The sequence below is a fragment of the Plasmodium relictum genome (genome assembly GCF_900005765.1).
Source record: "Plasmodium relictum strain SGS1 genome assembly, chromosome: 9".
Classification (NCBI taxonomy): Eukaryota; Apicomplexa; class Aconoidasida; order Haemosporida; family Plasmodiidae; genus Plasmodium; species Plasmodium relictum.
Window position 1 is genome coordinate 151,669 of NC_041687.1, and position 27,857 is coordinate 179,525.

General features: G+C 19.2%; 6 protein-coding genes across 6 annotated transcripts; 5 read left to right on the forward strand and 1 right to left on the reverse strand.

The window, feature by feature from the left end:
- Positions 1 to 1,462: 1,462 nt before the first annotated feature.
- PRELSG_0904000 (protein kinase, putative) lies at positions 1,463 to 6,187 on the forward strand (the record flags this gene model as incomplete). Its single annotated transcript, XM_028676463.1, is given in 9 exon segments — positions 1,463 to 2,719; positions 2,724 to 4,840; positions 4,973 to 5,012; positions 5,088 to 5,417; positions 5,497 to 5,568; positions 5,653 to 5,700; positions 5,821 to 5,880; positions 5,954 to 6,043; positions 6,137 to 6,187. Coding segments are annotated over 9 exon segments (4,065 nt in total).
- Positions 6,188 to 6,588: 401 nt separating this feature from the next.
- Positions 6,589 to 7,161, forward strand: PRELSG_0904100 (conserved Plasmodium protein, unknown function; the record flags this gene model as incomplete). Its single annotated transcript, XM_028676464.1, has 2 exons — positions 6,589 to 6,897; positions 6,964 to 7,161. The coding sequence occupies 2 exons, from the start codon at positions 6,589 to 6,591 to the stop codon at positions 7,159 to 7,161; spliced, it is 507 nt and encodes a 168-aa protein (XP_028532950.1).
- Positions 7,162 to 8,476: 1,315 nt separating this feature from the next.
- On the forward strand, positions 8,477 to 9,302 carry LSM4 (U6 snRNA-associated Sm-like protein LSm4, putative; the record flags this gene model as incomplete). The annotated part of the gene is made up of 4 exons (XM_028676465.1): positions 8,477 to 8,482; positions 8,697 to 8,738; positions 8,914 to 9,124; positions 9,205 to 9,302. The coding sequence occupies 4 exons, from the start codon at positions 8,477 to 8,479 to the stop codon at positions 9,300 to 9,302; spliced, it is 357 nt and encodes a 118-aa protein (XP_028532951.1).
- Positions 9,303 to 10,668: 1,366 nt separating this feature from the next.
- PRELSG_0904300 (nucleic acid binding protein, putative) lies at positions 10,669 to 14,127 on the forward strand (the record flags this gene model as incomplete). Its single annotated transcript, XM_028676466.1, has 10 exons — positions 10,669 to 11,781; positions 12,186 to 12,371; positions 12,450 to 12,540; positions 12,650 to 12,850; positions 13,022 to 13,267; positions 13,350 to 13,460; positions 13,559 to 13,627; positions 13,706 to 13,783; positions 13,865 to 13,977; positions 14,068 to 14,127. 10 exons carry the CDS (start codon positions 10,669 to 10,671, stop codon positions 14,125 to 14,127), a joined length of 2,268 nt encoding a protein of 755 aa, XP_028532952.1.
- A 676-nt stretch (positions 14,128 to 14,803) lies between these two features.
- On the forward strand, positions 14,804 to 16,795 carry PRELSG_0904400 (conserved Plasmodium protein, unknown function; the record flags this gene model as incomplete). The annotated part of the gene is made up of 1 exon (XM_028676467.1): positions 14,804 to 16,795. The coding sequence occupies one exon, from the start codon at positions 14,804 to 14,806 to the stop codon at positions 16,793 to 16,795; it is 1,992 nt and encodes a 663-aa protein (XP_028532953.1).
- A 740-nt stretch (positions 16,796 to 17,535) lies between these two features.
- PAIP1 (polyadenylate-binding protein-interacting protein 1, putative) lies at positions 17,536 to 27,561 on the reverse strand (the record flags this gene model as incomplete). Its single annotated transcript, XM_028676469.1, has 1 exon — positions 17,536 to 27,561. One exon carries the CDS (start codon positions 27,559 to 27,561, stop codon positions 17,536 to 17,538), a length of 10,026 nt encoding a protein of 3,341 aa, XP_028532954.1.
- Positions 27,562 to 27,857: the final 296 nt, after the last annotated feature.

Here is a 27,857-nt window from a genome sequence, read left to right on the forward strand (position 1 = left end):
AAATTTCGAGCTAATAAAAATAAATATTTTAATTCATCTAATGTTACATAAAAAAAAAAAAAAGAAAAAATTCTTAAAATTTATGAATACTTATATGAATCGATGATTTAATAATTACCTGTTCAAAGACTTTTCTATAGTATTAAATAAGTAAATTAATATAGAACAAGTATAAATTATTATACTAATTTAATTGGATTGAATTATTTCTATTATGCGGAAGCTTAATTTGCAGTTACTTAAATAAACATAACTTTAAATGTATAAGTATTCACATGTAAAATATACATAATATATAATAAACAGCTTACATACATGAACATAATATATATTTAATGAAATATTTTCTCTATTAATATTTCATTGTATACTCAAATATTCCTATTGATTTTCAGCAGTATTTTTTCCTTTTTTTGTCTCCTTTTTTTGCCATTCAATTTTTTTTACTATATATATTATTCCCTATAGAATGTTTACATGTATAAAATTTATAATAAATATCTTTGTAAAAATTTTAATTATGTAAAAACAGAGTAAAAAAAAAAAAAAAAAAGAAGAGAAATATATGAATAAAAAAATTATTTTAATTTGAGATATTCGAAAAATTTAAAACAATTCATCTTTATGAATTTTTTAATTTTCATTTGTTTGAAACATTGTGATGACTATGTAACTCTGTTCAGTACATGTTTTATTTAGGTTAGTACATATCCAACTGGAATATTTCCATATATATATACAGCTATGCTTATTTTATAAAAGGTTAATAATAGCTTTTATTAACCAATAAATGAATAAATGAAATATATTAATAGATGAATAAATGAACAGACGATTATTGATCAAATTCATGAATAAATATATAATATTAAAATATTAAAGTAACCGATATACTTAAAAAATTCACATACCGATAGAAGAAACAATAAAATTTTAAATTATAAAATAATTATTATTTACACTTCTTCTAGACAGTTTATTTTGCTGATTTTACACTTTTCTCTGTATATCACACAAAGGAATTTTTATTATTTATTGATTTTAAATTATTTATACATTTATGTAATACTTTATTCCTATATGTATTATAAATTTATAATTAAAAATTTCAAGTAATTTTTTTTTTTTTAGTACATATTTTATTTTATTCTGTTTAATTTTTATTTTATTTTACTTTATTATTATTTGTATTTTTATTTTATTTTATTTTATTTATTTTTTTTTTTTTCGTTGTATCACTATATAATTGTTTTATTTTTTAGATATAAAACATTATTAAAAAAATTTTTTTTATATTTCATTATAAATACTGCTACATTAAAAAAATTGAATTCTACTGATTTAAAGATATAAAAATTAAAAAAATATATGTTAGTTGAAAAAATGATTTTAAATTATTATTTTATGAAAATATAAGCGCTTTTTTTTTTTTTCTTTTTTTGTTTCTTTTATTTGATGAACAATGGGTAATGATGGTAGCAAGGCAAATAATTATGTTGAATTTGATAATTATAAATACATTGGAGAGTTAAATAAAAATAATTTACCAAATGGAAAAGGATTAATTTTATATAATTCAGGAGAATCATTTTACGGTTATTTTTTGAATGGAAAAAAAAATGGAAGAGGAATATATATTGATAGGAAATTAACAAAATATAAATGTACTTGGAAAGACGATAAAGTTTTTAAGAAATTGAAAATTAATCCATTCAATAGTAATACAGTATTTTATTTTTTTTATAATAATGGTGTAATAGAATCATGTAAAATTTATAATACCGCTAAGAATAATAAAAAAAAAAAAAAAAAAATACTACATAAAAGAAATAGTCAAGAAATGAAAGGTACAGATCAAATTAATAAAAATAATAATGAAATAGTAAATAATAATGAAAAAAAAAATAATAATAATAATGAGAATGAAGATATTAACATAAAATCTGTTAAAAATAATTTTATTAAAAGAGAAAGTTTTGATATAAATGGTAATATAAATGAAAATAGACAAACAGAAAATGGTAATAATGCATATATAAATAATGGCGAGAATAATTATAATGATGATAAATCAAATAAAATTGATATTTATAATAATAAAAAAAGAAACATAAAAAAGAAGGAAATTAAAGATTTATTTTGTTCAAGTTCTTACGATTCTTCATTATCAGATTCAAGTCTCATTAATATCTTAAAAAAAAAAAAAAATAATAATAAAAATAAAAAAAAGAGACAATACATTTCCGATTATCTAGAAGTAAGAAAAGAAAATCACAATGAAATGAAAGACAGAGAATTTAATTCTAATTTAGAGGATAAAGAAAAGGGAAAAAAAAAAAAAAAAAAAACAACAGATACTTTAAGAAGTTTTATAGATAAAAATGAAAATCTTAATATAGAAAATTATGAATTATGGGAAAGAAAAGAAGTAGTTCAGTGGCTTGTATTATGTAATGTACCTATTAAATGGATAATAGCTATTTATAAAAATAATATTACTGGATATAAATTAAATAATTTAAATTTAAATACTATCAGAAACAATCTAGGTATACTATCTTATGGGCATGCAATAAAATTATTACAGTTAATAAAGAATTTAAGAATAATGGCTTATAATAAAAGATTATTAACGTGTCTGAATTTAGAAGAATACGAAAATCATATTAGAAAAAAAAAAAAAAAAAAAAAAAAAAAAAAAAAAAAAAAAAAAGATGAATAAAAAAATAAATAATGTAATTGATGAAAATACGTTACAGAAAGAAAATAATAGTACAGAGATAAATAGTGAAAATAAAAATTCTAAATTTCTCTTGGAACATTTAAATGAAGGAATAGAAATGGAAAACAAACATTTGCATTGTAAAGATGTTTTAATTTCAGAAAATTTGAATTCATTTACATGTGTATCCTCTAATTCTATTAGAAAACCAAATAAAATAGAAAATGGTGCATCTGAAATAAATTTAGATAACCCCACCCTAAATTATATAAAAGAAACAAACACATACGCAAAAAAAAAAAAGAAAAAAAAAAAAAAAGAAAAAAAAAAAATGAGAGAAAATGAAGAGAAAGAAAAAGAAGAGAATAAAAAAGAAAAGGAAAATAAAAATGAGGAAAAAAAGAAAAAAATAGATAAAGAAAAATTTATTTACAACTTTCATGAAAAATTGTCTTTAATAAATTATTCCTCATATGATTCAAATAAAAATTCTTCTTATTCGTGTTCATCCACATTATCATCTTTCACATCATCTACAGTAACTTCTTCTGATTCTTCTATTTATTCACATATTAGTAAAAAAGAAGACTCTTCAAGTTCCTCATATTCCTTGACTTCATCAGAAAGTTTACATTTGAAAAAAGATTTAAGTTCATTAAGTAATTTAAATCATATAAATAATCAAAAATTAAAAAAAATATCTCATTCATCAGCTATATCATCATCTTTTTCTTCTTCCTCTTCTTCCTCTTCTTCCTCTTCTTCCTCTTCTTCTTCATCTTCTTCATCTTCTTTATCATCATATTCTTCTTCATCAGCTCTCGCTTCTTCTTCATTTTGTTCTAGCAAAAGTGATGATATAATTTTTTATCCACGTAATAAAATAATAAAGTATACAAATAATATATATATGAATAATAACTTGACTTTTTCTTATTTATATAGTTTTATAATACCACATGAAGATTTAATATTTTTGCATCCAATTGAAAACTATTATATTAGTGATATAAATAATAGTGATGATAACAATATAAATTTTAATATTGAAGAAAAATTTCTGTTTAAGAATAATATTAAAGTACCTTTTTTAAAAAATGTAGAAAATAATTACAATAAAAATAAATCACCGAAATATAGAAAACTTAAAAGTAGAGTATTTAAAGGGAAATATATGGGAAAAGAAGTAGCTATAAAAGTATTAGTAGGTAAGATAAAAAATTTTAATAAATTACACAAAATACTATATAAATTATATATACTAAGGCATTCTAATATTGTACTAATAATGGGAATTTCTATTAGTTACCCGTTTGTTTTTATTGTATATGAATATTTAAAAAATTTATGCTTATTCTCCTATTTGCACTGCATAAAATATAAGCATGTTTATATAAGTAATTTTTTTAAAAAATATAAAATGAACTATAACCTAGATTTAGATAAAACATTAACTGATTATAAGAGCAGAAATGAGCACAAAAATTTTTATTCTAATATAAAATCCTCAAATAATAATAGTAAGGTTTTAAATGATAAAAATAATATCAAAAATAGTGATAGTGATAAGAACAATTTAAAATTTCCAGAAGTGGGATCAAAATTTTTTAATAATGAATCAGAAAGCAGTTTAAGTAATAATACGTATTTTGAAAAAAATAATAGAGACAATAAATATTATAAAAAAAATAAATTTAATTTATTTAATTATGAAAATAATGTTTTATGTGGTGTATACGCTGACGAATTAGAAGGCAATAACGAAACACAAAGTTTTTCATCTAACGATTCTGATATAACAGTATTTAATGCTAATTCAGAAAAAGAGTATCCATTATCAGAAATTAATAATAACTTCAAGAAAATAAATCAAAGAGATATAAACAAGAATAATAAAAAATTTTATAAATTACAAAATAAAAAAAAAATCCAATTAAATGATCCCTATTCTTTTCCTCCTTATCAAAGGGAGTTACTCTCTTATTTAAAAAAAGAAAAAAAAAAAAAAAAAAAGAAAGTTTTGTTTTCTTATTTAAAAACACAAATATATTTTCATTCACAAAAAAGTAATTTCAGAAATAATCGTCTAAGTGTTCAAAGGATAATGAAAATTATAACGTAAAAAATTTGGAAAAAAAAAAAAATTATATAAAAATAAATTAACAAGAAATTTTATTAAATTCTTATGAATTAAATATATTCATTTATTTTATTTTACTTTATTATTTTTATATTTTTTATTTTTAATAGAGATGTTACATTAGCTTGCTCTTACTTAGAAAAACAGAAGGTATTTTTTTCTTTCCTTTTTTTTTTTTTTGTATTATTTTCTTTTAATTTACATTGAATTTTTTTTTTTTTTTAGTTGTATCCTTTGAATTTAAAGCCAACCAACATATTATTAGATGAATCATTAAATGCAAAGATAGCTGATTTTGGAATACAACAAATTGAAAAATGCCTTGATACAAATATTGATTATTCTTATATTGTTTTATCAAATAAATTAATAAAATTTAACAAAAATCATTTAGATAAAAAAAGAGTAAAAGAAATGAAGATTGTTAACAAAAATTCAAATGACTTATTATATATATATGATGATAAAAATAATGTTCATAAGTATAATACTAGACAACTTTATGTTTCACCAAGTAGCCATTATTCTTATATTTCGTTCTGGACTCCACCAGAAGTAATAAATAAATAAATAAATATGTATTCATTTATATACATTATTTTTCTATGAAATAAAAATATTTTAAATATCATAGATACTAAGAGGAAAAAAAAGTAGACATTTATACTCCGATGTTTATGCATTTGGAATAATTCTATGGGAAATGGTAAAATAAAAAAAAGAAAATTATTATTGAAAATAATATATTTTTAAATTAATTTACTATTTTAATTTTTTTTTTTTTTTATAGTTATCTAATAATATTCCTTTCAATTATCCTTTTAAATCCCATTTAATGGTATTTTTTTTTTTTTTTTTATTTAATGAGCAGAGTACATATTTTTTAATATACCGATATATATATATGTGCATGTCTTTAAATTTTTGTAATTTTATGTTATTTCTTATTATCTAAAAGGCTTCAGTTGGATATGCTAAAGAAGAATTATCTTTTAATAACATTCCAATGCCTATTCAAGTAAAAATATTAAATAAGAAAAGAAACAAATAAATATAAAATTAAGTTATCGACAATTTCTAAAAATTTTTAGAGTTTAATAAAAAGTTGCATTAATAGAGATAAGAGTAAAAGACCTAGTTTTGAACAAATTTTAAATACATTGTCTAAGTTATATGATCAAGTAAAATCATACATACAATTGTATAAATTTTTATGAAATTACAACATATACTATATAAAAAATTGGAATTTTTTTTTATTATTATTTTTTTAGGCAAATACAAAAGCAGAAGATGCATTAATTTCATTTATGGATGGAACATAAGGATAATTCTTTTTTTTTTTTTTATAATTAAAATTAATATAATTTTAAATTTATAAAAATGTATTGTTTCAGTGATTTATTTTTTAATCTATATATTCTTATAATTTTATTTAAATTATAAAAATTATATTTTTAAAGTTAATCTATTTACTAAAATTATTTTTTTAAATAAACTTTTTATTTTATTTATTTATTAATTTTTTGTGTAAGTACATTTAAGAATATGAAAACTTGTTTTTCATTTATTTATTCGTATATGATTTTTTGTGCGAAAAGAAAATAGACATTATAAACAGTTAACTACATTTTTTAATTTTTTTTTATTTTCTACATTGTTTCAACTTTTCATTTTAAAAAAAAAAAAATAGCATATTTATATATGTTTTTCTAAATTTACAAATATGGCAGAATTTTACGAGAACGATGAAGATGTTCTTCAAATGATTCAACAAATAAAAAAGATAACAAAAGAATCGAAAAGAAAATTCGAAAATGAGATAGATTATTTAGTTGAAGATACTAAAACCAATTTAATAAATAATGTTAATGAAGAAAAAAATATCATTAAGAAAGAAAGAGATGAAAAATTAAAAAAATTGAAAGAAAATATTACAAAACATGAGAAAAATATAAAAGAAAAGCATAGGTTATATCAGAAATTAAAATCTGAGTTAGCAGATGTAGCAAATAATTATAAAAATAAAATTAAGGTTAATTCAAAAATTATGGAAAATTTTTAATTTTAGTATATATATATATATATATTATTTTTATAGGATTTTTACAAGGAAACAGAAATTTTTATGAAAGCTTATGAGAATGATAGAAAGAAATTAGAAGAGTTAGAAGACAAAGAATGGAAAGAGTTGAATAATCAATGTATTGAAATTTTAAATAAAACAAAATCTAGTATGTGTGTCACTAAAGACCAAACTAATGAAAAGCTCAGAAAAGCTTTGAAATCAATACTCTAATTATGTTACCTTAAAATTATTTTTTATTTTATTCTAAAAGGAGTTATAAATATTAAATTGGCTTCTTTTTTTTTTTTTTTAAATAAGTTTTTTTTATATATTACAAGCAATTTTTCATTAAAACGTTTTCTATATATTTATATTTTTAAAACATTATTGCTCCTATCAAAAAAAAAAAAAATTTATTCATATTTTTATAAAATTATATATGGAACAAAAAAAAAAAAAAAAAAAAAAATTGAAATTATCTTTCTTAATTATCCTTAATAATAACATAAAAATTATTTTAATAAATAAAAAATAAAATTAATAAAATTAAGTATGGTGATATTAAGTTATGATATTATATAATCATGTACATGTTTCATGAATTTAATCTTAATTTATAATATAAATAAAAAAGATTGAGATAACAAAAAAAATAAACTTACTAAAATTGTTGTTCAGTCAACAGTGAATACAATGTTTGGTAAATAAATATATAATATTATATTAATTTAATTTGAAGCATTTTTTTTTTTTTTGGAAAATATAAATATAAAGAAAAGGAAAACTTTTAAATACATTACCTTTATTAAGTGGTAACTTTTTTATGATCTATGAGGTAGTTAATGAAAATGTATATATAAATTATAAAAAAATTATTAATACATATTATATTTTTTAAATGTTTTTAATATATTTTTCTTTTAATTAATTTTCACATGTATTCATATAATGTAACCATTTTTTTTTTTTTTTCATATAACTTTTTTGTATATTTAGTAATGAAGAAGCAGATTTTTAATTAGATAATTTTTATACACTTATATATTTCTACTTGCTTATGATTATATTTAATAGAATATGTATATTTTTGCATTTAATAGTTTAGTTAAAGTATTTTTAACATAAATTTTAAAAATCTTTATATAAGTATATGCAAATATATATATATATTTTTTTTAAATAATGATAAATATTATTTTCTATAAGCTAATTATTTTTTATGAGATGAATTGATACTAGTTTTAAAAATAATTAAAATTTGTAATTTATTAAATATATGAAATTAAAGTTTTTCTAGATATATAATTGTGAAATATCAATTATAAGAAAATACGTAAGAATGATTGTAATAAAACAATGAAATGTTATATATATATTTAAGTATTAAAGAAAAAAAAGATCTAAATCATAATTTATTTTCACTTTATGTTCTTTATTTAATATGTTGTTACATAATTTTTAATTTAATAAAATATATTTTAATAATAATTTTTTTTTTTTCTTCATAGAAGGTATATATTAACGATTAAAAATTAAAACGTTAACAATGGTGGTAAGATAACTTTTCATAATATTCATATATATATTGCACTAAAATATGTAAATTTTGTTTTCATAAGTATACTAGAAATATTCTAACAATATAATAATAATAATATACTATTTATTTTAAAAATACACTTTTGAAGCTTTTAAAGGAATATAGAATTCTACTTTATTTTTTTCTAAATGGATTATATAAATATTTTTTTATTTTATTTTCTTAGTTTCCTTTAACATTATTAAAATGTTCTCAGAATCAACCAGTGGTAAGTTGTTAATTGAAATTATAATATTTTAAAAAAATAGAAATAATAAATGAAAGTTGTAATTTGTGATTTTTTTTTTTTTTTTTCACACTTATATAATATATTTTTTAAACATTAATAGAATAAATAATTACTCATATATTTTCTTTTTTATATTAATAATGTTTTTATGTAGATGGTTGAATTAAAAAATGGTGAAACTTATAGTGGATTTTTGGTATTTTGCGATCGTTTTATGAATTTACATATGAAAAATATAATATGCACATCAAAAGATGGAGATAAATTTTGGAAAATTTCAGAATGCTATGTGAGAGGAAATAGTATAAAATATATTCGAGTTCAAGATGAAGCAATAGATCAAGCCATTGAAGAGACAACTGAGCGTATATTTAAAAAAAAAAAAAAAAATATGAATATTTATAATTTAGAAATATATATCTTTTATTTTTTTTTATAAATACAGAAAAAGTAAGAAATATAGGAAGGGGTAGAGGTAGAGGCAGAGGTACGGATAATAGAGGTGGAAGAGGAAGAGCAATAAGAAGAGGGAGAGGTTTCTAATTTTTATATAATATATATAAAAAAAAATTTTAATGAATTTATAATATTTTTTTAATTTTTAAAGTTCGAACTAATTTAGCCATAGCTTATAAATATGAGTTTAAATATTAATATTTTTAAAATAGTTAATTACAATAAAGTTATATAATTATAAATTTATAAAAATTATTAATGGACTTATTAATTCATATTACTACATTATATATTAAATTTTACTACCATTGTTTTGTTCTTTAATATTATTTGTAATTTAATATTAAAGAATCAGTCATGTAAATATTTTTAAATTAGACATGAAATAATGTATATTCAATTTGAATAAGGAAATCTACAATATTATAAAAAATCAGAAATTATATTAAAATTAAAAGCAAAAATTTACTATGAAGATAAAATATAACTAAATGGATAAACTTACTAATTATGAGTGTCCATTTACATTAAATCATATAAAAAAAAAATTGGAATTTTATGTTGAACAAATATGTTTAGTAAATATTTTTTTTTTTTTATTATATGTTTTTTATATTTATTTTCTTTATTTATATTCTACTAAATATTATTTTAGTAACTACTTAAATCAGTTTCATATGTTAGAAAACGAAATTTATTAAAATCCTCAAAAATTAAGAATTAATAAGCTTTAATCTAAAAGTCTTTTCTCCAATACAAATTTCTAATAAATATAAAAAATAAATACTTTGAAGAAAATTGAAATTTCATGCAGTTTACATACTTGATTAGTTTAATTATATAAGATATTAATTTTAATAAAAGAATAAATTAAGAATTCTTAAATGAATTAAATCATTGTCTTAAAATTATATAATTATTTTTAAAAGGATATATTATTTCGATAAAACATATTGCTTTAAAAAGTTCCTATTTGTATTGACAAAATTTTTAAAATAAATGAAAATATTAATTATTTTATCAATGAAACATTAAAAATTTTTTTGCACTTTAAAAAAGTATAGCATTTTCAACACATGCAATAAAAGTTCTAATATATATATATATATATATATATATATATATATATATATATATATATATATTTATATATATATACGTTATTATATATATAATTATTTAATGATATTATGTAAAAATTAAATATAGCATTCTTATGTTTGGAATCTTTATATTTTTAATATAATATTAACAAATTAATAATATAAAAGTAAATGGCTTTTTTTTTTTTTTATTAAATTTAAGAAAAAAAAAAAAAAAAAAAAATATTTTTTATTTAACCACAAATTATAAATATAAATTTTTTTTTTTTATTTGCAAATTTTATTTAATGAAAAATCTATTCTAAATTTTTTAATTTTTTTTTACATGTATGTTTTATTTACTGTTAAATATGAATTTTTTGAATGAAAAAGAAAAAAAAAGACTTCATAAAGAAGAAATAGATTTTGTTTTTAATAAAGAAAATTCTAATTCTGAAGACGTTAATAGCTATTTATTTAATAATAAGAATGAAAGTTCTAATATAGATATGTATGATTTTAATTTAAATAAAAATATAAAAGAAGGAAATGACATTTCCTTACTAAAAGATGATGAAAAATCAATAAATAATATCAATGTTATTACATACAAATCAAGCACAGAATATGAGAAAGAATGTATTAATAATATAAATTCAAAAGATGATAACATTTTTTTTTTAAAATTAGAAGGAAATTGCTTAGATGACTTAAGAATTACTGAAGAAAATTGTGATAAATTATCTAATGAGAACAATATCTTACAAGATAATAAAAATGAAAAAAAAAATATTAAAATAAAAAATATAAAGGAGAATAACAACGAAGAAAATATTAATAATAGTAATTGTGATATTACTAATAATAAATGTAAGAATGATAATATAAACGATAACAGTGATGATAAATGGATTAATAGTAATAATAATGATATTGAAAATATAAATAATAATAGAAAAAGTAATAATAGCGATGATATTAATAATAATAATAGAGATAATAATAATAATAATTATGGTGATGATGATAATAATAATAATAATAATAGAAATGATAATACTACTAATAATGATAAGATTAACAACGGTAAAAATAATGACATTTATAGTGATAGCAATAATGATGTTAACAATAATAACAATGAAAGTTTAATAGATATCTCAAATAATGAAAACATTATTCAAGAAATGAATGGATGTCATGATCATTATGACTTAAATTATATGAGTATATATGACAGTGAAATAGATAATAGAATTAAAAGGAAAGTAAATTCTTTAAAACAAAATGAAGAGATAAAAAAGAAAAAAAAATATAATACAGATAATATATCATCTCTTATGCCAACTAACACATTGGATACAGAACTGTATTTAAAAGAAAAATATAATTATAGCAGTAATGCACATGAAAAAAAAAATGATGAAACTCATGAAAAGGCGAATATTGAGATTAAAGATGATAATATTATATATGCAGATGAGGTTTGTATTAATATATTCTCTACATTTAAATATATAGATACTCAAATAAATATATTTATTTATATATATGTAATTTTAAGATTTTTCTTAAAATTATAAAAATAATAAAAAGTAAATAAAAATTATATAAAAAATAATTATATTTAATTATATATATTTTTTTTTACAAAACATAAGTATAAAAGGAAGATGAGAGAATAATAATGAAATAAATTAAAAATATATGTTTAAACAATATATATATAACAATATCTTTATTGAAATATTTTTACTTTAAATTTTAAAAAGAAAAAATATAATTATCTTTTTATACATACATATATGTTTTATGTTTATTTATATGGTAAAGAAAAAAAGAAAAAAAAAAGACACTAAATTTTATTTCCTTTTTTTTTTTTAAATAGGTTTTAAAAAAATATCCGCGAATATTTGCAACTAGATTACCTTTTGAGGCAACTAAAAAAGATTTAGAAAAACATTTTTCCAAATATGGAAAAATAATAGACATATATGTTTCAAAAAATTTATCAAACAACAAAAATAAAGGATTTGGTTTTGTTTCCTTTGAAACACAAGAATCAATGGATAAAGTAATTTAAATTATTACATTTGTTGTCATAAAATTTTTAATAATTCTTTTACATATAAATGTTTTAAAATATTATTAGGCGCTTCAGGATAAATTACACATAATTTGCGGAAAAGAAATTGTCGTAGATGTTGCTTCTATGAGAGATAATAAATCTAGTCATCTTTTTCGTAAAAATAAGAATACTATATTTTTTTATTATTTTCTGTATTTTTTTTTCTTTTCTTTTTTGTACTTAAAATAATTTGGAATATATATATATATTATTTTTATATACAGCTTTACCATCTGATCATTATTTAGTTAAAAATCAGAAAAATAAGAAAAACTTCCCAAGCAAAACTCTCAACAATAACATAAATTTAAATAAATTTAATTCATATAATAAATCTAATAATATAAGAATTAAATCAAAAAATACTGATAATTATTTAATGCTACAGAATTTTAATAATTTAAATCCCAATTATAATATGCTGAGTAATAAGATAAGTAGCAAAAATATTTTAATAAAAAAACAGCTTCCGATCTCATTTATTCCATCATTTGATAAAATTAAAGAAAATTGTACTAATAAAAACAAAATAATAAGATAAATCTTATTTTAATATATAATTTAATATATTTTTCTTTTATTTTTTCTTTTTTTAGCTTTATCAAATTTTAAAATAAAAACTTCAAAAAAAATATATATGCCTCCTGTTTCATATAATATAAATCCTAAATACGCTTATTCTTCTTATCCATATTGTTCACAAAATATAGAAAATAATTATTATTACAACTTTTTAAATTATAAAAATTCAAACAATATATTATCATACAATGAAAATATGTATAATTCAAAAAAAATACCATTTCCTTGTTATGTCTATGATAAACATTATTTGAATCAAAGTAAATCATCAATAACTAAAATAAATTTTTTTTTTTTAATAATAAATATTAATTTTATTTTACCATTTATTTTATTAACTAGATATAATTACTAAAAATATATTGTCACAAAGGAGTAGTGTAGCTGAAGAAAATAATTTAAAAAGTCCCTCAAATTTGCTTTCGTACGTGAAGTATAACACTAATTCATCATGTAAGTATATATATATATATTTATTGTAAAATAATAAAAAGAAGAAAAATTTCATTTATTTTTTATATATATTAAATAATCCTTTTTCCTTTTTATAGATGTTCGTAAACTACCAGGTGGTGATGAGTGGAATAAGAGGGGATATAAATTATTTGTTACTAAATTAAGTAATTTATTTTTATTTTTATACATAATAATTTAACTATACAAATATATATATATATATATATATATATTTTTTCTAGATAGTGTAACAACTATTGATACTTTAAGAAATTACTTCGAAAAATTTGGGGAGATTATAGATATATATATGCCTAATGGTTATTAAAAAAAAAAAAAGGAAATACATAAATATTCTTTAAAGGAAAATTGTTTTATTTTATTTTATTTCCTTTTTATAGATGTATGTACTAATAGACCACGTGGGATAGCTTTTGTTACGTTTTTAGATAGTGATTGCGTTAAGAAAATTTTATCAAACAAAAATTTAAAACACATTATTGATGGAAAAGAAGTAATTATAAATATTTTTATTTAATCATTTTATATCTTATTATTTACTTTTTAAATATTTATTGTTTTTAATATTTTATTTAATTTTTAGGTAGTTGTTGATTTAGCAGATCCCGAAACTAAAAACAAAAAGAATTTTAATTATTCATAAATTGTACTTTCTCTTTTTTTATATTATTAAATATTTAATTTATTTGGAAAAAAAGCTTTTTAATTTTCCATTTTTTTTTTTTTTTTTTGTTTGTATTGTTATATTATTTGTTACTGTATTATATTTTGTTGAATTATTTATTACTATTTCTTTTTTTTTTTATATTTTTAACATTTGCTTTTTGCATAATTTCTTAATTTTAAAATGTTTTTGTTAATATTATAATTTTTTATGTTATCATTATATTTACTACTTATTCATCATGCTAATTTTTTAAAATACATATTTAATTATTTACATTTGTGTGTATAAAAAAAAAAAAAAAAGAAATTTTAAAACATTCTTAACTATAATTTTAATAATTAATATTACGTTCATATTAATATTCATATTTGTAATATTTTAAAATATTTCAAATTGTATTTAACATATAAAAAATAAAAAAATAAAACTAATGTTTCTTGCTAATACAAAAAATATTATATGGTAAAGAAAAGAAAAAAAAAAAAAAAATAAATAAATAAATAAGAAAAAAATGATAAAGAAATTAAACATTATGAATATATTAAAATAAGTATATTTTAATTTAAAAAGGAAATAAAGTAAAACACTATTTAGTAGAAATTTTTTTTTTTGGTCAATCATTTTTTTTTCTAGAACTATTTTTTTTTTATCAATGGATAAAACAAAAGTTGAAGCCTTTTTTATTTATGATGAAGATATAAAGAAAACTGATAAATCTATGACTGATGAACAACTACAAGCAGAAAAAGTTATATATTACTATCCAAATGAAACTGAGGAAAATATAAAGGTTTCTCACACTAGTACAATGGAAGGAATATCAACTTTTGTCAATCAATTTAGTAAATCACACTTAGATCATATTGTAACAAATAACAATTTGATTGTTATAAATAAATGGTATAAACATATATTTGTTGCTATTATTGTAAAAAATATTTATAAAAATAACAAAATGGAATTATTAATGTGTAGATTATTACATTCAATTTTGAATAATTTTATTTCAATATTTACATTGCTACATGGTCATATTCGAAATTTTTTAAAATATAAGAAATTTAAAACAGTAGAAAGTAAAAATAAAAAAAAAGAGGTTTTGCAAACTCTTTTAGATGATTATGTATTTACATATATAAATACAATAAAGAATGAAAATATAAGTATTCATAATGAGCTTCAAAGTTTTCATTTTTTTCCTATTGAAAAGCATACTTATGTTTCTATTCAGAATTTAATTTCATCTTTAATATTGGATCATAAGCAGATTAAGCATGGTGGCTTATTTTATGAAGGATATTTGATATATTCGAGTTTGCCAGTTGATGATATAAAAATTATTTATAATTATTTGGTTTCATATAATGGAACGGTAAATAATTTAAAATTAAGTCAATATCCTTTTAAAAAAATTGCTTCATCTGCAGCAATTAATGCAAATGGTGGCTTATCGAGTTTTGCGAGATGTAATTCAGTAGACGAAAAAAATTGTTTTCTCTTAGGAATAAAAAAATCATCTGTTTTCATGCCTATAATAACTTTAAGTGGAGAAAAAAAATATAAGCTTGTGGTATTTATTTATAAGGAAATATTACTGATGCTACTGATTAAAGGATGTACAATAAAGGATGAAGATTTTGATACTTTAATAGATGTTCAAAATAAATGTACAAGTGAAACTTCTAATAATATTTATAATTTACTAAGGCTAAATGATAATTTATCAAAACAATTTAAAAAACACGTAAATCAGGAAGATGCTATTCGATTTTTTTATTATAATAACTCTAATAATTCTATTAAATATTCTTCTAATAACAAAAAAATTAGTAATGAAGAAACTTTTATTATTGCTGATTTTCATTCTTTATTTAATGATTCTGAAATAAAATATAATAATATTAAATTTAATAAAAGCGAGTACTTAAAAAATAATAAAAAATCTAATTTGTCAAACGAATTATTTAATTTTGAGAATAGTATTCAAAGTAATTTAAAAAAGGAAGAAAATAATAAAGAAAAAGATAAAGAAAATAATAACGATAAGATAAATGAACAAATAGGAATCCAAACACAACATTCAGAAATAGAAGAGTTAAAAAAAAAAGTAGACGATTCACAACTACAAAAGGATTTGCTAATAAAAAGTCAAAAAACAAAAAATGGAAGCATTGATACACAGGAAAAAGAAGATCAAAACATAAAAATACAAATAGAAAATAAAACAGAAAAATACAATATTGAAGCTATACAGAAAAAAGAAAAAACTGAAAAAATAGAAAATGTTAACATAAAAAATGAAGAAAAACTTGAATCAGAGCATTTAGAAAATGAAGATTCAAAGAAAATTGACCAAAAAACATTAGAACAACCTGAAACAGACAACATAAAAAAGGTTGAAAAAAAAAAATTAAAATTAATTTGTAATCAGGAATTAAAAAAAAAATTATTTGAAGATAATAGTGATGACGTAAAAATTGAAAAAATTTTTTACAAAGAAGCAAATAGTCCATGGATATTTGGAAAGAAATCATTAGAAAGAGAACTTTTTATATTTCCTGATGAAACCAAAATGTCACTATCAAAAGCTCAACAAGAAATAAATAAAATAATCGAAAGTAATTTTTCCAATATATATATTTAAGAGAAGAATTACATAATATCTGAAGAACAATAAAATACATAAATATATCTATAAATATATGATAATGAAAGCAAATATTAATGCCGCAACTATTAATAAAAATATTTGATATATCAAAATCTTTATATAACTAAAGCTTTTAAATACATAATTTTAGTTTTTAGTGCTTTCAGTTTTTCTTTTAATTAGAAATTTAATAGCTACTTTGAAGTAAGCATTTTAAATAAACTAAAATGTTTAATCTTTTAATAGAGAGAAAAAAAAAATTATGTAATGCATATAATCATAAGCCAAAAAAAATTTAATAGCTATAAAACATTACAAAAAATAAAATGGAATACTAGAATAAGAAAAAAAAAAAAAGAAAAAAAAAGGGGGGGGAGAAATTATTGTACTTATATTTTACTTATTTTTTAAATTAGTAATGTCTTAAAGTATAATGAGCATGCTTAACTTTATAAATATCATAATATTATTTGAAAAATTATACTGACAGGAAAAAATATATATTTTTATGATGCATTTATAAGCATATAAATCAATATATATATATTATATTTTTTATCCTATAAGGTTTAAAATAAAATTTTCGAAAAGATACTTTATTAACTTAATATTGCAAAAAAAAAAAAAAAAAAGGTATTGAAAAAAATAAAAGTTAATATATTTATATAAAAATAGTTTGCGCAACAGCAATATTTTTGGTATAAATTTTTTTTTTTATTTCATATATTTTATTATTATATAATATTTTTCATTTCTTCTATGGTGTTTACATCATATAATAAATGATTTTTATCATATAACTCAATAGCTTTGATAAAATTTTTAGCTATGTCTGGTAATAAAGGATAATCTTCTTTTGTATATACATAACTATTTTCATCTTTTTCTAACATAAAAGATTTCCAACAAGGTTTAAATGATTCTATATCAATCTTATTAGAGAGAACAATAGAAATTAGCCAATTAAAAAAATCAGAACTCTTTTCTATATTTTTGTTACAAGCATATTTTTTTAAGGTAAGTTTTAAAATGTTATTATGAAGTTTGTCATTAAATTTAGAAGGAATGTTAAGATCTTCAAATTTTTTTGTCAATTCTTCCCATTCTTTTGTTGTAGTAGACATTTCTAAAATTTCATTTACCTTTGGTAAATATTCTTCAACAAATGTATAATCTTCTGGAGCGTCTTGACCACTTTCTTTTGTAACTTTCTTTGTTATAACATTAGAAGTGGAATTATTATTATTTGATGTAGTAGCGGTCGTGGTAACTTCATTATTTTCCTCATTGTTCAAATTATTCCTACTAAAATCTACTTCGTTAAAATCTTCATTATTATTAGCATTTAAAGTGTTTCTTTTATTAACATCATCATTATTGCTATTATTTTTTTTAGCATTATAATTTCTCAAAAATGCTTTGTTATCATTTTTTTCTTTATTATTTAATAATCTGGAATTTAAGTTACTAAAAATATTATTATTATCATTGTGATCATTATTCATAAATGGTTGATTTTTAAATGGGATATGATTTTTTGACATCATATCAAAATAATTGTTATCCATTCCATTTTTCATTTCATCAGGAATAATTTTAGAAGTATTATTTTTGTTTTTACTTAAATTTAATGGCATTTTTTTATTATTTTTATTTCCATCTAGATTTTTCATTCCGCTCATATTTCTTAAATTCATATTATTATTTATCATATTAAAATTTATATTATTATTATTATTATTCATGTTAAAGTTTGCATTGCGAAGAATATTATTTCTCATATTACTTAAATTGCTATTCATTTTATTATCGTGATAATTCATATTATTATTTGAAAAATTTCTATTATTTTGATCAATATTTTCTTTTAAAATCTTATCATGCAATACACTTAAAGTCGTTGGACCTTCTAATTTATGAGCAAATTTTTTATTCCATTTTTCATTTCTATTGTCAATAACATCTTTAATAAGACATCTAACACGAAAAGTAATTTTTTCATTATTAACTAATTCATTTAATGTATTGTATAATTCTTTTACTTTGTCTTGATTTGCTTTTTCATGGGTATCTAAAATTTCTCCAACTGTGTTCAAAAACATGCATAATGCTTCTAAATGTAGATTTCCTTCGTTTGTATCATTCTTTAAAGCAATATAACTCTCTCTTTTTTCTAATAATTGTTTAATGCAAACAAAAACAATAGGAATTGATATAATACCAGATTTAACTAATTCACCAACAAAAAGCATATTACCTCTAACTTTATTTTTATGCATTTGTTCAAATTCAAATTTTTCTTCTTCATTTAAATTACTAGGGTATTCTATTGGTTTTAAATTATTTTCAAAAGAATCTTGGCACTGATTAATTAATATTTTTTTAAATTGAACTGTTGTGTCATCTTCCAATTTCATATTATGGAAATGAACATTTAATTTTTTACATAACTGTACATACATTTGAACAAAATGATGTTGCGTAACAGCTTTTTCAAAAACTAGCTTCATTAATCCAACAATTTCTTCTAATTTAGTTATACCAACAAGAATTATTTGCTCATATAATAAATCGAACTTCTCAAAAGTTAACTTATTTAATATACCTCTTAATTTACGCATCATACATGTGTATTTATCTGCTTTCAATTGATTTTGCTTTAGAATCCAACTATTTTCTGCTATTGTTTTAGTTGGTGGAGAATTATTATTTCTCCATGGATCAGCTGATTCAACAGCTCTTGTAGAGTCAAAAAATCCTTTTAATTTATCTCCATCACTCTTTCTCCATTCCAAGTTAGTTGTGTTTTTCATTAAATTATTATTTTGTAAATTCTGATCATATATGTTATTCCCACCTATAATATTATTATTAAAGAAATTACTATTTTGATTATTGTTTAAAAATAAATTATTCATCATATTTTTTGGTATAGAACTTCTCCAGTCATCTTTAATATTTTTATTATTTGCACTTTGATTTGCTTGTGCTTGTTTATTATTATTACTATTGGCATTATTATTATTATTATTGATATTATTGCTAATATTACCGTTGTTATTATTACTAGCATTGTTGTTATTATTAATATTATTATTAATGTTGTTATTAGTATTATTAATATTATTATTGTTATATACTGAATTATATCTTTTGTTATATGCATTCATATTTTTAAAATCATTCATATTACTATTACAATTTTCATTATCATTAATATTATTATTATTATCATTATTATTAATATTATTATTGTTATTCATATTTATATTATTATTATTGTAATCCATTTCACTGTTAGAACCTTGAGATAAAACAAAATTAAATTTATCTACACCAATATTCCAATCATGACCTAAATAAATCTCTAATAAATCTATTTTTGTATATACTTTTTCTTTATATAATCTTTCAATTTTTTTTTGTTTTGCTATTTGTTTTTCTTCCTTTAATTTATCTTCCTTTAACTTTTCGTTATCTTTTATTTTTTCTAAGCTATCCACTTGTTTTTCTAAAGCTCCCAATAAATCATCTTCTATGTTTTCATCTTTTATTTCTTTATTTTCTTTTTTACTGTCTTTGCAATCCAACTTTATACTTGCTTCTTCCGATACATTTATTTCATTTTTATTGGAATTTAATACTTCGTTATTTAAAGTATTATTTTTTAAATTATTTGCTACAGTATTATTAATAGAAGTTTTATCCTTTATATCTGCTTTTGATGAGTCATAAACTTTTAAGATTTCCTTTTTATTTTCATTAGTTACAGCATTACTCCTTTTATTTATTTTTTCATTTAGCAGCTTCTTTTTGCTTTCCTCATTTTGTTCTTTGAAAGAAATATCTTCTGAATTTTTTTTATTACATTGCAATTGATCTGTTTTCACCTTTTCTTTTTCTGTTTTTGTTTCTTCATTGTATTTTTCATTCTCTCTTTTTTTTTCTTCTGAAAATGCATTTTTTTTCCTTTTTTTATCTTCATTTTCCACATTTAGTAAATCTTCATTTGGTGATTTTGTTTTTATGTTTTCTTCATTATTAGAAATAGATGCTTTTACTTTTTCTTCATCTAAATATTTATTATTCTCGTTTATATTTTTATTTATATCTTCTTTTTTTACATCATCGTAATTTATATTTTTTTTTGATGTCTCCATTTCTTTTTTTTCTACACATTTAATTCCTTTTTCATTTAGAACACTATTTACTTTCAAATCATCAATAATATTAATGTTATGTGTCTCTTCATTTAATTTGTTACTCCTTACTGTTTCATTTTTATTTTCCTTTAAATTTTTAGTTAAACTTATTTTATTATTTAAAGAAGCGTTTTCATTTAATCCTTCATTTCCATTCAAATTTTCTTCTACAAGTTGGGTCTTACTTTGTACTTCTTCATTTTTATATTCTTCTACCAATCTGTTTTCTTCTTCGTTTTCCAATTTTTTCTTTTTCTTCTTTTTTTTAGAAATTTCGTCTGTTTTCTCAGTATCTTTATTTGAATATTCCGTAAGTTCCTTTTCTTCTTTTTCATTCATTTTTTTTGAAAAAGTTAAATTATCTTCATTAATCAAATGTGCTGATTTATTGTTTACTTCAATCATATTTTTTTCATTTAATGATAATTCAGGATTTTTATTTTTATTTATTTTGTCTTTATCTGCTACTGTTTGGTTTGAATCATTCACATTACTCTTTTCTATATTAAAAATTTTCTTATTATTTGACTTGTCTGAATATAAGCCATCTGATTCTTTTTCTGATTTTATTTCATTCTTATCTTTTTTTTCAACATCATTATAATTTTCTTCTAATTTGTCATTTTTTGCTTTATTATAAGTTACATTTAAAGAAGCATCTGATGATTCCATTTTTTCATTGCACAATTTTTCTTTATTTTCATTTGTTTCTAAATTGTCTAGTGTATTTTTCTCTTTTTCTATATCATATGTTTTTAACATTTCATTTTTGTTTTCTTTTTTAACTAAATTATTATTATTAGATAATTTTGAAATATCTTCCTTAATTTCATTTCTTTTTTTCACATCTTTATTATCTTTGTTCATACTAGAATTGTTGTCTCCTTTGTTATTCTTATCATTTACTACTGTGTTAGAAGTATATCTATTATGATCTTTTTTTGAAATTTTATCATTTTTATGTGAATTATTATTATTTTTTTTTTCATTCTGTATTGATTCTAATTTCGATTCCTTCGTTTCTTTCTTTGGTTTTCTTTTGGCCATTTCAGCAAAAGAAATTTTCCCTTCCCACATAAAATTTTTCGAATTAGAATTAGAATAAGATGATGATCGATCATTAGCATTAGTAGCATTATAATGATTTGCACTTAAATATTTGTAATTATCCTTGTTTATACTAGTATTATTTTTTTTTGTTATATTATCAGGATTGTTTTTGTTAATTTTGTTTTCTCCTGTTGTAGCATTATACAACTCCTTTTGATTTTCTCTATTTCTAAAGGATTCACTTTTTATACTATTTGATGATATATTTGCATTTTTACTTTTCTTCATGTTAATAATACTATCACTGTATTCCAATTCATTTTTGCTTGTATAATCCTCTCCTAAATCATTTGATTTTTCATAATTTTCATTATTTTCATTTATTCCTTTTCCATTACTTTTTTTGATATTTTCTGAGTCTTCATTTTCAGTTATTTTATTTATACTTTTGGTATCATCACTTTTTGTATTGATATTCATAATTTTTTCATTAATTTGCTTAATTTCTACATTTTGAATTTTTAATTTTTCTCTTTGTCTATGAGAAAAATTTACTCCATTATTTCCTTTCCTTTCATTCATTTCATTCTTCTTACTGTTATCATAATTTGTTTTCAACTTTTCTTTATTTTCCTTATCTGTGAAATTTTTATTGGATGAATAATTCATTTTTTTATTTTTTACATTTGAGTCTATTTTATCTTCACTTAATTTTTTGCTATTTTTGTAACTTGCATCTTTTTCTTTGTTTGATCCTTTTTCCTTTTCTTCTTCATTCTTTTTTTTGTTTTCCTTAGTAATTGTATTGGATTTGGAATCAACATAATTTGTAGCAAGTTGATTTTTTTGATAAGTTAAATCATTATTCTGATCACATATGTTATCACTACTTATTTTAGAACTTTGAATATTCGATTTTTCATTATTATTATTACTAGAATCTATATTGTAATTGCCTTTATCTAAATTAGTTAATTTTGCATTGGAATTATCATTATTTTTATTGTTAACATCAGAAGCATTTGCATTAAAATTATTAGTATTGTTATACTGAATATTTAGATTATTTTTTTCTTTTTTTTTATTAGGATTCATCTTAGCAATTTTTACCCACGAAGAAAATTCCATATTTTTTTTGTCGTAATTTTTTAAATTTTTTAAATTATTGTAATTCACATTTTTATTGTTTGCTATATTATTATTAAAATTACTATTATTGTTTACATAATTATTATCAACAGTTGCTACATCATTTGTATTTGCATTTTTATTTAAATTTTCATTATTCTCTGAAACATTAATATTTATATTACTTAAATTATTAACAGAACTGGTATTTAATACGTTACTTTTTTCCTTGAATTTCTTATCATCTTCATTCTTAATTTTTTTTTCATTTATTTTATTATTGTCAACACTTCTCACACTTCCTCTTTTTTCAGAATTGTTTTGATATTTACTACCTACGAAATTATTTTGTTGTTTGCTATTACTAGAATTATTTAATTCAGAAAAATTTTTTTTATGAAATTGATCACCCTGCTTACCACTCTTATCCTTTGGTAATTCCCTCTTAACATTAGTTACATTTTTTTCCTCATTTATCTTGTTACTAGCATAATTTCTATTTGCTTTAAAATCGTCTTTATTATTTTTATCATTTTTATCATTTTTATTATATGTACGTTTTTCGTTAGAAACTTCATTCTGTATATTATTATTTAAATTATTGTTCACAGCATTACTATTTTTATTTTTTAAATTAGAGTTATTTAAATTATAATTTTTTCCTTTATATGAATATGGTATGTCATTATTGCATGCGCTATTTTCGTTAAAATTATCAGCCATTTCTTTCATATCAGCGTTAACTTCTTTTAATGGAACAGTAATATTATTATTGGATGTAGTAGTAGCATTAGAATTATTAGTATTATTGTTATTACTAATATTATTATTAGTAGTATTAGCATTATTATTTTTTTGGTAATAGTTCACTGAATTATTTTCCTCTCTATTATAATTTTCTTGTTTGAAATTTTTACTATGACTATTATATAAATTTTTAGAATTATTGGAAACGTTATTCAAAGTATTGTTATTTAAATTATAATTAGGACTAAAATTATTATTTGTATTATTTAAAGAATTGTACCTATTGTGCTTTTTATTGTCATGCTTCATATTATAGTGATTGTAATTATTCATAGTACCATTTAAATTTAATATATTATTTTTTAATGCATTTTTATTATCTCTGTAATTATATTGTTTATTTCTTTCATTATAAGAATTGTTTCTTTTTTGTTTATTCATAGTATTATTCATGAGCAAGCTATGATTCATATGAATATTATTTAAATGAAGATTATTATTTATATTATTCATATGATGATGTGCTACATTTGAATTATTAATATGCAATGGGTTATTTAAACATATAACATTTGCACTATTATTTAATGGCATATTACTTCCTACAGCTGAATTTAAATGTAAATTATTATTATCGTTATTTAAATGCATATTATTGTTTTGATTAGCATTAAAGCTATTAAAGTTATAATTTAAATTTCCAGTAATAACTGAGTTCATATTATTATTATTATGCTCAAAATTATTATCATTTAAATTACTTGCACTATGTAAATTTGCATTATTAAAATGACTGAAAATATTTCTTCTATTAGGTTGATTTACATGATTATAAGGAATCTTTATATGTGTATTAGCTGAATTTGTAATGAAATGGGGATCTAAAGAACTCATATTTATAGATGCATTATGCTGCAATTGAGGTGGAGATGGAATAGCACAAGACAAAAAATTGTATGGATTAATATTTAAAGCACCATTTTTTTGAGAAGGAATACTATTATTTCCTATTAAGCTAGGATTATTAGCAAATGATCCATAAACTGATGGGGGTTGAGAAAAAGGCAAGTCATGATGAACATTACCTGATGTTAAAGAATTGCCATATGATAAAGGAGCAAATATTGATTGAGGGGTTGGCAATCCATTGGGGTGATTATTTATTAAATATGGATGATTTACATAAAAATTATGATGATGAATTAATGAACCATTTGGTTGAAAATTCTGATGTGCATGTGTATCAAGATGATGAAATGGTGCTGAATTTTCTGAACTGTTCATAATATTTCCACCTGAATTATTCATAAAATTATTGGATCTTAAATTATTCATTCCTGAAATAATATTTTGATTTAAAAAGTTAGTTTGTGAAGATGTTCCACTTGATGGTACAGCAATAGAAGATCCATGCATATTTGTAGAACTAGAAATATTATTAACACCATTTTCATGATTATTTGTTTGTTTTGCATTAATTACAGTGCTAGTATTATTACTATTATTTTTCGTGTTTTCATTTTCTATATTGTTAACACTACTAGATGAATTCACAATCACACCTGAATTATTGGATACATTTAAATTTATATTACTTGATGAAGATGCATTATTTGTATTAGAAATATTCATTAAGTTATTTGATGAAGCGTTTAATCCACTAATGACTGGATTTATTAAAGAATTGGGGGTTAAAATATTACTATTCCCTTGTGATGTTATATTATTCATCATATTATTATTTTGTACATTAGTAAATGGTGTAGTAGACATATTCTGATAATAATTACTCCACATTAAATTGTTAAAAGGAAGGCTACTTTGTATATTTTTTGTAGATGGGACGAATTCTGGTGCATCTGCATTTAAAGAACTTGAAGATGAAACGTTATTAAATGAATTGGTTGATAATGAATGTGACTTATTAGCTGAATTTTGTGTTTCATTGTTATTTGATGTGTTTTTTTTTTGTGTATCTTTAGTTATTTTTTTAGCTTCCTCCTCATTTTCTTTATCTTTATTATCAGTTTCTTTTTTCCCTATTTCTTTACTATTATTATTATTATTATTATTATTATTATTATTATTATTATTATTATCGTTATCATTATTATCATTATCATTATTATCATTATTACTATTATTATTATCATTATTATTATTATTACTATTACTATTATTATGGTTATTATTACTATTACTATTATTATTGTTATTATTATTACTATCATTATTATTATCATTATTATTATTATTATTATTATTATTATTATTATTATTATTATTATTATTATTATTATTATTATCATTATTATTATTATTATTATCATTATTATTATTATTATTATCATTATTATTATCGTCATTATTATTATTATTACTATTACTGTTATTATTTTTATCATTATTTTTAATATCGTTGCTACTTTTATTCTCTGCAGTTTTATTTTCATTATTTTTTGTTTCCGTGTTTTTTATATCGTGACCACTTTCATTTTTTAACGAATTTGAATTTTTAACAATACGATTACCATTATTTTTATTATTTTTATTATTCAATATAGAACTTTTTATATTTCCTTTTACATTGATATATCCTAATGTAAGCGTATTGTTCTGTGAAGAATTATTTTTTGATGAAGTAGCATTAATATTATTATTTATATTCATATTATTGCTACTATTATTGTATATATTTTTATTGTTATTATTAACATTATTATTAATGCTGATATTATTATTATTATTGATATGATTATTACTATTATTTTTGTAATTATTATTATTTCTACTATCACAATTTGTTTGAGTAATATAATTACTATTGGAGTTTTTATTTGTATTATTAGAATATGTATTACTATTTTGAATTTTATTTTCATTACTTGCTGTTGTATTACTATTAATTAATACTCCATTTATATTGTTTTCATTAGATGACTTAGAAAGAACAAAATTTTTTTCATCCGTAGCATTGGTATTCAAATTGTCATTATTATAATTTTCCATTGGAGTCTCAAAATCATTTTGATTATTTTCATTTGTAGCATCATAATTAGTTTCATTACATGTTGTACGATTAAATTTTGTGCTATTTTTTACATAAGAATTTTTATCTAAATTATTACTACTGTTACTGATACTATTATTTTTTTTTTGAGGATTTACATTTTTTATGCTATTATAAGGAATGTTTTCTGAATTAGAAGAAGAAATGACATGGTTAGTATTATTTAGGTTAATCATATTCTTTGAACTGTTATCATCTGTATACTTATTTATTGATTCGTTAAATCTACTATCTTCACCATTCATATTGATATAAGTTTTTTTTTGAACTTGCTTATAATTTTTGTGATTTACTGAGTTATTTAATATGGATGAAGAATGAGATGGAGTATTAGAATTATATCGTTTTGTTGATAATTTATTTGATTCGGATAAATTATTACTAATAGTATTGAAATTATTTTTATTATATTTTTTTACTTTTTCGTCGTAATTTACTTTTTTATTGTTTTCACTATTCTTTTCTATAGATACTGATATATTACAAGATGTTACATTATGAATACCATTCATCATGTCTTTATATTCAGATATATCTTTTTTTAAAACTGTATCACTTTGCATTTAAAAAAAAAAAAAGGAGATATATATATATATATATATATATATATATATATATATATATATATATATATATATATATACTAATATATGTGTTACAATAAAAAATTATAAAAAAAAAAACAAAAAATTTTTTTTTTTGGTTTATATATAATACATAAAAAAATGAAAAATAATAATTGTATAAATAATAAAAAAATAATAATAATAATAATGAAATAAACTATATCAATATATTTATATTTTGAATAATTTATATGTTTATGTAATTATAATTCATTTATTTTTTATTTTTTTTT